At 36.7% G+C, this 10393-nt stretch overlaps 1 protein-coding gene across 6 annotated transcripts in view; it reads left to right on the forward strand.

Annotated features, from left to right (window-relative positions):
• PCMTD1 (protein-L-isoaspartate (D-aspartate) O-methyltransferase domain containing 1) overlaps positions 1-9993 on the forward strand; it is an 84113-nt gene extending 74120 nt beyond the window's left edge. For 2 of the 6 annotated variants that reach the window (XM_032759805.2, XM_058443699.1), the window contains exon 5: positions 6802-9957. In XM_032759805.2, the coding sequence (XP_032615696.1) occupies positions 6802-7169 (368 nt within the window). In that variant the 3' untranslated portion in view covers positions 7170-9957. Of the gene's footprint in view, positions 1-514; positions 642-6801 lie in introns of all 6 variants that reach the window. The other 4 variants (XR_009214745.1, XR_009214746.1, XM_058443700.1 and 1 more) reach the window with 4 other exon arrangements.
• The last annotated feature ends 400 nt before the right edge of the window (positions 9994-10393 follow it).

The raw sequence follows: 10393 nt of genomic DNA on the forward strand, positions 1-10393 counted from the left end.
TGTGAATGTAAAATAGGAATAAATTCAATAGAATAGGGTAAAATGGAGAGGAGCCTAAATTTAAAAAAAATCCATTTCACCTCTGAAATATTTACAGACTAAATGATACATCTATAAATATTTCATCAAAATAATCTGGGGGTGGTGATGGGAAGAGTGATAATTGTTGAAGCTGAGTGCCCAGATATATGGGAGTTATTAAACCATTGACTCTTTTCTGTGTATACGGTCGTCCGTCCTTATCCTTGGGGGTATGTTCCATTACCCTCCAGGGGATGCCTGGGCCTGCAAATAGTTCAAAATCCTATATATATTATGTTTTTTTATCTGATAACTGAGGCAGCTGCTAAGTTACTAACAGGTGGGTGGTATGTATGGTGTGGAAATGGTAGACAGAGGGGTGATTCACATCCCAGGCAGGACAGCATGCAATTATACTACACTACTCAGAACAGCTCACAATTTAAAACATATGAATTGCTTATTTCTCAAATTTTCCATTTAATATTTTCAGACCTTGGTTGACCATAGAAAGCGGAAACCGTGGAAAGTGAAACTGTGCATAAAGGGAGACTACTGTACTTGAAATTCTACAATAAGGAGAAAAGTCATCAGTAACCAACAGTAACTTATAAAAATAAGTCAGGAATTATGTGAATTTCTAAAAAATAAAAGCTTCATATAGTAATATTCAGAGCATGAAAAAAGTTTTGAAAATTGATATTTGCCAAAATTTAATAGGATGTGTGGAGGATAAGTTTTTGTGGGTGTGTAGAAGTAAGTCAAAATAGCTTTCTGTTGAGAGGACATTATTCCTTAATTGCAGGAAATTAAAATATGAAAGAATGCGACTACAAAAAAACCCAAAAATTATATATACATAAATTCTTTGCCAAATGTATCTTGTAGTAATCAAATTGCTCATATTAAACAACTTACTAAAGTGGAGTCATAATTTTTCATCTTGATTGACCACTAATTTTATTACATTTAAAAATCCTATTTCTTTCTGTGGTTTTTTTGTTTGGGGTTGAGGAGAAGACATTCTAAAAAGAAAGATGCATTGTTTAAAGTTCAAGGGCAGAAGAGACTTCATAAATTGTGGGACTATATCACATTGAGCTATATGAAGTTTCTGTTTTTGAAGGTCATAAAAGACCCCCAAATCATTAGTTTTGTATGGTTCAACCTAAATAAAATGCCCTTTTCAATCTTTGTTAACAAAAATGATTTCTGACTCCTAGGCTCCTATACAATCTACATACAGCCTATCTTTTGGGAAACAAATGGAGCCTAAATGTGTGTGTTGGAGATAACCTGAACTGTAATTTTGGAGTAAAAGTTTATTTTATTTTTTATTATATTTTAAGTTCTGGGATACATGTGCAGAATGTGCAGTTTTGTTACATAGGTATACATGTGCCATGGTGGTTTGCTGTACCCATCAACCCATGACCTACATTAGGTATTTCTCCTAATGCTATCCCTCCCGTCCTCTAGCCCCCCATCCCTTGACAGGCCCTGGTGTGGTGATGTTCCCCTACCTGTGTCCATTTGTTCTCATTGTTCAACTCCCAGTTATGAGTGAGAACATGCAGTGTTTGGTTTTTGGTTCTTGTGATAGTTTGCTGAGAATGATGGTTTCCAGCTTCATCCATGTTCCTGCAAAGGACATGAACTCATCCTTTTTTATGGCTGCATAGTATTCCATGGTATATATGTGCCACATTTTCTTTCTCCAGCCTATCACTGATGGACATTTTGGTTGGTTCCAAGTCTTTGCCCTTGTGAATAGTGCCACAATAAACATACATGTGCATGTGTCTTTATAGTAGAATGATTTATAATCCTTTGGGTATATACCCAGTAATGGGATGGCTGGGTCAAATGGTATTTCTAGTTCTAGATCCTTGAGGAATCGCCACACTGTCCTCCACAATGGTTGAACTAATTTACAGTCCCACCAACAGTGTAAAAACATTCCTATTTCTCGACATCCTCTCGAGCATCTGTTGTTTCCTGACTTTTTAATGATTGCATTCTAACTGGCATGAAATGGTATTTCGTTGTAGTTTTGATTTGCATTTCTTTAATGACCAGTGATGATGAGCATTTTTGTATGCTTGTTCGTTGCATAAATGTCTTTTTATGAGGAGTGTCTGTTCATATCCTTTGCCCACTTTTTGATGGGGTTGTTTTTTTCTTGTAAATTTCTTTGTAGATTGTGCATGTTAGCCCTTTGTCAGATGGATGGATTGCAAAATTTTTCCCCCATTCTGTAGGTTGTCTGTTCACTCTGATGATAGTTTCTTTTGCTGTGCAGAAGCTCTTTAGTTTAATTAGATACGATTTGTCAATTTTGGCTTTTGTTGCCATTGCTTTTGGTGTTTCAGACATGGAGTCTTTGCCCATGCCTGTGTCCTGAATGGTATTGCCTAGGTTTTCTTCTAGGATTTTTATGGTTTTATGTCTTAGATTTAAGTCTTTAATCCATCTTGAGTTGATTTTTGTGTAAGGTATAAGGAAGGGGTGCAGTTTCAGTTTTCTGCATATGGCTAGCCAGTTTTCCCAACACCATTTATTAAATAGGGAATCTTTTCCCCATTGCTTGTTTTTGTCAGGTTTGTCAAAGATCAGATGGTTGTAGATGTGTAGTGTTATTTCTGAGGCCTCTGTTCTCTTCCATTGGTCTGTATATCTGTTTTGGTACCATACCATGCTGCTTTGGTTACTGTAGTCTTGTGGTATAGTTTGAAGTCAGGTAGTGTGATGCCTCCAGCTTTGTTCTTTTTGTTTAAGATTGTCTTGGCTATGCAGGCTCTTTCTGGGTTCCATATGAAGTTTAAAGTAGTTTTTTCCAGTTCTGTGAAGAAAGTCAATGGTAGCTTGATGGGAATAGCATTGAATCTATAAATTACTTTGGACAGTATGGCCATTATCATGATATTGATTCTTCCTATCCATGAGCATGGAATGTTTTTCCATTTGTTTGTGTCCTCTCTTATTTCCTTGAGCAGTGGTTTGTAAGTTCTCCTTGAAGAGGTCCTTCACATCCCTTGTAAGTTGTATTCCTAGGTATTTTATTCTCTTGGTAGCAATTGTGAATGGGAGTTCACTCATGATTTGGCTGTCTGTTTGTCTGTTATTGATGTATAGGAATGCTTGTGATTTTTGCACATTGATTTTGTATCTGAGACTTTGCTAAAGTTGCTAATCAGCTTAAGAAGATTTTGGGCTGAGACGATGGGGTTTTCTAAATATACAATCATGTCATCTGCAAACAGAGACAATTTGACTTCCTCTCTTTCTATTTGAATACGCTTTATTTCTTTCTCTTGACTGATTGCTTGGCCAGAACTTCCAATACTATGTTGAATAGGAGTGGTGAGAGAGTACATCCTTGTCTTGTGCTGGTTTTCAAAGGGCATGCTTCCAGTTTTTGCCCCTTCAGTATGCTATTGGCTGTGGGTTTGTCATAAATAGCTCTTATTATTTTGAGATACGTTGCATCGATACCTAGTTTATTGAGAGTTTTTAGCATGAAGGGGTGTGGAATTTTGTCGAAGGGCTTTTCTGCATCTATTGAGATAGTCATATGGTTTTTGTCATTGGTTCTGTTTATGTGATAGATTACGTTTATTGTTTTGCATATGTTGAACCATCCTTGCATCCCAGGGAGGAAGCAGACTTGATTGTGCTGGATAAGCTTTTAGATGTGCTGCTGGGTTCAGTTTGCCAGTATTTTATTGAGGATTTTTGCATTGATGTTCATCAGGGATATTGGCCTGAAATTTTCTTTTTTTGTTGTGTCTCTGCCAGGTTTTGGTATCAGGATGATGCTGGCCTCATAAAATGAGTTAGGGAGGATACCCTCTTTTTCTATTTAAATTTAAAATAAGTTTTCCTAGCAGTCAGGATTAGTATTGTCTCATCTGTTAAATCCTAATCTCATAACTGGAGGCATTGGAAATGAGACTGTTAAGGAATAGACAATATGGAGGATGTTTAAATAATTAGGAATGAGACTTATATAAAAGGTTTTGTGTCATTCAAAAGAACTTTTTTTTTTAAATTGTTTGAGACAGGGTCTCACTCTGTTGCCCAGGCTGAAGTGCAGTGGCATGACCATGGCTCACTGCAGCTTCGACCTACCCAGGCTCAGATGATCCTCCCATCTCAGCCTACTGACTAGCTGGGACTACAGGCGTGTACCACCATGCCCGGCTAATTTTTCTCTTTTTTGTAGAGATAGGATTTCACCATGTTGCCCAGACTGATCTCAAGATCATGGGCTCAGGTGATTCACCTGCTTCAGCTTCTCAGAGTGCTGGGATTACAGGCTTGAGCCGTTGTGCCTGGCCCAAAAGAACTTTTAAATGAAGCTCACATGAATGCTCCTTCAGGAGTTCTGAGTGTTAGCAGCTACCAAAGTCAAGTCTGAATCTTTTTCTGTGGTGGGTCCAGTTGGTCTTGATAAATTTCAGGTATTCCTCTGATGATTTAGGATTGAAAGATACATCGCTGGAATAGCACACAGCGTTGGCAAAGGAAGAACATAATTACGGTGTTGGCAGAGAATACCAGTAACAGAAAAATTCAAGAGCCAAGATCAGCTGAAAAGACTGATATAGTTTCTATTTCCTAGCTCCTTTATAATTTCTAAAACTTTAGGGTAAATTTATCCTTCACTCTGTCCCTTTACAGAGCTCTCTCAGGCTTTGTTCTGGGTGCTTTCCTCTACTCTTAGTCTTTGCATGTCACGGTGGGCTGATGACATGAGATTAGCATCTCCAGCCCCGACATTGCCCCTGAGCTCCAGAGTCATGATCTTATGGTGGCTTATGGTGGGAAAGGCAGCATACACTCTGCAGTCAAAACCTGCATTCAGTATGTAATCTCTTAGCATTCAGTTATTACTTGTAAAACATTGAAAATGGTGATGAGTATAACATTGTAGTTGTTATTATTATCTCTGAAATCTCCACTTTGGATAAGTGATAGACAATTCACATCTAACACAAACTAAGTACATTTCTAAATTTTTTTCTCAACCTGTTCTCCCCTGTATCTTTGTCATGTCAGTCACTGATACCAGCATCTGCCCAGTTGCTCAGGCCAAAACCTTAGATGTTTTCCTTGATTATTTTTTTTCCCTCCCTCATCCCCTACAGCCAATCCTTTTCCATCCTATCTTCAAAATATATTATACCTGAAATTTGTCCATCTCTCCCATCTATACTGCCACCCTCCGTCAGAGTGTGTTCATATTTCTAGTGGATTACCAAAGTATTCCAGCTGATCTCGTGCTCCCAACTTTATCTGCACTAGTCTTCCTTCGGCTCCTTGAACATGCTAAGCTCGTTTACCTTTTAGGTTCCCCCTGCCCCCAAGATGTTTACATGGCTGTTATATCATCTAGATCTTAGCTAGGACAGGATCTTCTCAGGGAGACCTTTATGACCATCCAATAGAAAGCAACCAGGGCCAGGCGTGGTGACTCACGCCTGTAATCCCAGCACTTTGGGAGGCCAAGGTGGGCGGATCACAAGGTCAGGAGATTGAGACCATCCTGGCTAAACACAGTGAAATCCCATCTCTACTAAAAATACAAAAAATTAGCTTGGTGTGGTGGCACATGCCTGTAGTCCCAGCTACTCGGGAGGCTGAGGCAGGAGAATCACTTGAACCTGGGAGGCGAAGGTTGCAGTAGCTGAGATCACGCCACTGCACTCCAGCCTGATGACAGAGCGAAACTCCATCTCAAAAAAAAAAAAAAAAAGAAAGAAAGAAACCAGAACCCCACTTTCTATCATATCATTGGCGTTTTGCTTTTTTTCTTGTATTCCTTATTTTTCTTCTTTATAATTGATTTTTGTTTACCAACTCCTCCCTGATTATGCAAATTGCATAAGTGCAGGGAGTGTAGACTTGGTAGTCTGAATCATCCAGTGTGTCTGCATGGGTTCTTTAACAGTGCCTGGCAGATATAGGTTAATACTTACTTGATGATGAATGTTAAATAACTTAGTGAACAATTTTGGAAGATGGGCAGAGCAGACGGTTTTTGTACATTTTTACATGTAGAGGGCCGGGCATGATGGCTTACCCCTGTAACCCCAATATTTGGGGAGGCTGAGATGAGAGGATCACATGAGCTCAGGAGTTAAAGAGACCTGTCTAGGCAACATAGTGAGATCCTGTCTCTACAAATAATTTAAAAATTATCCAGGTGTGCTGGTGTGCGCTTATGTCCCAGCTACTTGGGAGGCTGAGGCAGGAGGATCACCTGAGCTTGGGTGGTTGAGGCTCCAGTAAGCTGTGACTGTGCCACCACACTTCAGCGTGGGCTATAGTGAGAACTTGTTTCAAAACAAACAAAAACTTTATAGGGGATGGGATCTCACATCTGTTGTTATGAATAAATAGTACTTTTCATATGATTTATACATCAAAAAGTATAAAAGATACGCAGGATAGTCTCTTTCCTGGTCTTGTCTCCTTATTACTTCACGGTCATGTACCCTGTTTCTAAATTCTTATGCTTCCAGAGAACTTTTACGCATATAAATGCCAACACACACACACACACATGCCCCTGTACATTTTAACTTCTGTGCTGTCCATCGGTCCTTGGCATATAATGACTACTCCAAAACCTTTGTTAGATGAAAGGTAGAGTTTTCATATTTTCTGTATTTTCTAAAATATGCTAAGAAACACATTTTGTTCTATGAAAAAATGAACAGTAGATAATGTTTTATTTTTAATATTTTCTTTCTTGTGTTTTGTGTTTGTTTTTAGCTCCCTGTGCTGTCAGGAATCTACAGGACTTGGCTCGTATTTACATTCGACGCACACTTAGAAATTTCATAAATGATGAGATGCAGGCCAAGGGGATTCCTCAAAGGGCTCCACCCAAAAGGAAAAGAAAGAGAGTTAAACAGAGAATTAACACTTACGTATTTGTGGGTAATCAGCTTATTCCTCAGCCTCTAGACAGTGAGGAGGATGAAAAAATGGAAGAAGATAACAAAGAAGAGGAAGAAAAAGATCACAGTGAAGCGATGAAGCCAGAGGAGCCACCTCAAAATTTACTGAGAGAAAAAATCATGAAGCTGCCCCTCCCTGAATCTTTAAAAGCTTACTTGACATATTTTAGAGACAAATAACTTAGATCAAGAAGAAAGAATGCCTACTGATAATTCCTTTAGTCTTGAAAATGTAGCATTTGTTAGGAGTTAAAAGAGAATTATTTCTTTCATCAGAGCAAATTATAGTGGAAAAAAAATCACTTGTTTCTGTCAGTAACACAAATGATGTATTCAGTGAATAAAAGAACCCCTTTTATAAAATCTATTTTTCTTTAAATCTTGGAAAAATGTTGTTTTAGCTCGGAGTGATTTCAAAGTGGAATGCAACAGTAGTCAAGACTTGTGTACTATAAGTCCTTTTCTGATTCCTTACAGATTTGTAGTGATGAGGGTTAGATTTAATTTTATATATGGTTTAAATAATTGTTAAGCTTATATAACCTGATCTGAATTGCAGTTGTTTGCATTTCCTCTATGAAAACATCATTTATCTAATAAGGAAATCAAATGCTTTGTAGACTATTTACCTTACTTTTGTTGCAATCACTGTTGTTGGGTTGCTGTATATATATTCCGGGCAATATATGAGTGCAATAACAATACAAGATACTGAATAATTTAGCTTTAAAAAATCCCACAAATTTTATGAAATTTTACAGCCCTGCTACTTTTGCTTTTGAATCTCTTGCCAAAAGACATGGGTAAAATATCTGCCTCTCTCATAGAGATTTTAAGAGCACAGCAAGTGAATTATTAAAATAGAAAGTGTATACTTAATACAACTCTTTATATGGACCCTTTACATTTTCAGTATTTAAAAAAATGAGGTTATCTTAACTCTCTAGAATTTTAAAAGTATATTTAGAATTGTTTTTTCTGTAGTTCACTGTATAAAGTATTTGGTTTTTTAAAAAAAGCAAAACCATTGTTACGTGTGACTCTTGACAGGACACAGAACGAGTGAATGAGCATGAGTGAGGCCACTTTCTTGGATGGCTGTAAGTAGCAGGGCCAGGGTAGACCTGGTCAGCGGATGCACTTTAGCAGATGGAACTTCTAGTTTATCTGAATATTTATCTTTGACAAGGTAGGGCTGAGCCTACATTTGCTTTTGATCTTTCTAGTATAAGAAATATTCACAGAAATTGTATGTAGATATCCTTTGTTTTGAAAATCCTGTTCAGAATCATAGTGTAATCTTTGGGACCTATGCCATGTTCATTTCACTCCTTCCCATATTTTTTGTGTTTCTTTTGGTAAAACTATAATGGTTTTCATTTTTTACTTAATATCACACAATTAAACTGTCCATATTTGAGCTTTATTTTAGCTTATCAGTGATAAAAAACAGGTAGTAACTGCCATTGTTTGTTTGTTTGTTTTCCTAATAAGGCCTGAAAACAGCCATTCCTTGTTAAGAAAGTGTACAATGTAACATATTTGCTAGAGTTACGTGGATTATATATTTCTTAAAGGGAAAAATTTGAGAGTATCATGGACTACCACCAGCATTATTATTACAGTAGTTACTCAGATTTGGTTAAGGAAGCCCAATCAATGTATAGTGAAAGGATTATTATCTCTCTGCTAAGATTCAGATATTGTTTCAGAAATCTCAGCTCCAGTAATTCCACAACATCTAAAAACAAGTGTTTGTGGTCATGTGTAAGCATGAAATTGTTCCAAGTAAGTGAGGATATTTTAGTTATGTGAAAGACAGTTTCATGGAAGGTATTTGTTTTATACCAGTGGCTGGGATGGTGGAGTTGGGGTTATTTCTACAGTTTTTCTTAGATGATTACTAAACTGTTAAGAAATGCCCCATATCATTTGTATCTAGGAAAGAAAAAAGTCAGTTTCATACTGTTGTCATCTGTCAGAAATGTTCATTTTATTTTGAATTAAATGTGGCTTTTGAAGTTACCTTGAATTCCTGGTGACCACGTTTTTATCTGGAACACCTGGGGAAAGTTATCTGTCCCATCTCCCCTGCTTTTTTTTTTTTTTTGGTTGGAGCTGCTGTTTAGATGATACTTTTACTATGCAGGAGAGAGTTTTTGTTAAGGCTATATTTGAATATTGGCTTTTCCATATTGTCTTTCATTCTTTGACCGTGGCAAAGTGTACAGTAGATTTTCATGATCATTGCATATTTCTTGTCATTGAAATGTATCTTTTATGTTTTTAAATGCATTCATTTTACACTTGTGACTTTATCATTGACTTTAAGAGGTAGAAATAAAAAATGAAAATTAAAGCTAAAGCCTTTTTATCTATTAATGCAGATATATTAGAATAAGAATATTTTGGGTTTGTGTTTATTTTTTAATCAATTTATGTTTACTTGAGTATGGAAAATTATGCTTTATAGGTGGAAAAGTAGCAAATAAAGATTAAGTAAAAGTAAGTGAAAATGATGGGGAATATAGTATTGGAATTTTATGGCCAGATAAAACAATAAGTATCATCTAATTTGGGTGTTTATTTTGCAGATGAGAAAACAGACCTAGAACTGTGGCATGTTTTGCCTGAAACATACAGTGAGTTAGAGACAGGGCCTAAGATAGCTTCTAGCATCAGATCAATCCCAAGAATCCATCAGCAACCTCAGACCTACCCAAGAAGATAATGTAAATCTATACTGCTTGTTGGTCAATATATTTGGTTCTAGTATTAATAAAGAAAAATGTTATTAAAATAGCATACATGGTGGTAAAATAAAATACAAAAAGTGTGTGTTGATTTATAGCTGTTTGAGATGATAAAAGTGAAGCAAAGCCTGTTAAATCATTGGAAGACTTGGAAAATTATTTTAAATAAACAATTACATATAATTAAGCATTTTTCTCCCATGGCTTGACTTTTATGTTTGTCTTCTTCTTTTTAAATTTAGGCAATCTCAGTACACCTATGGATATGCTCAATTATGGCATACAGTTGTCTTTATTTGGACATCTCACTGTCTTTTGACTGTTGCCACCTCTGAAGAGTATGGAAGTTTTTTAAAATTTATTTTTATAAAATAAGTAGGGAAATTTATAAAATATTCATAAAGTATAAGAAATAATTTAGTGTACATGTAGGTACATGTGTGTGTACCCATTAGGTTCAACTAATAGCTTTACAGTCTCCTGTGTGCCCCTTCCCAACCACATCTTAATCCTTCCCTTCTCAGGAGGAGGGATTTTGTGTTTATCATAATCTGCCTTTTTGTTCTCAATCACATGTCTGCATCTCTAAACAATGTATTTGGCTTCATACATGCTGGGATCCTACTGTACGCATTCAGCAGCTCTCTTTTT

The sequence above is a fragment of the Hylobates moloch genome, unplaced genomic scaffold (assembly GCF_009828535.3).
Source record: "Hylobates moloch isolate HMO894 unplaced genomic scaffold, HMol_V3 SCAFFOLD_9, whole genome shotgun sequence".
NCBI lineage: Eukaryota > Metazoa > Chordata > Mammalia > Primates > Hylobatidae > Hylobates > Hylobates moloch.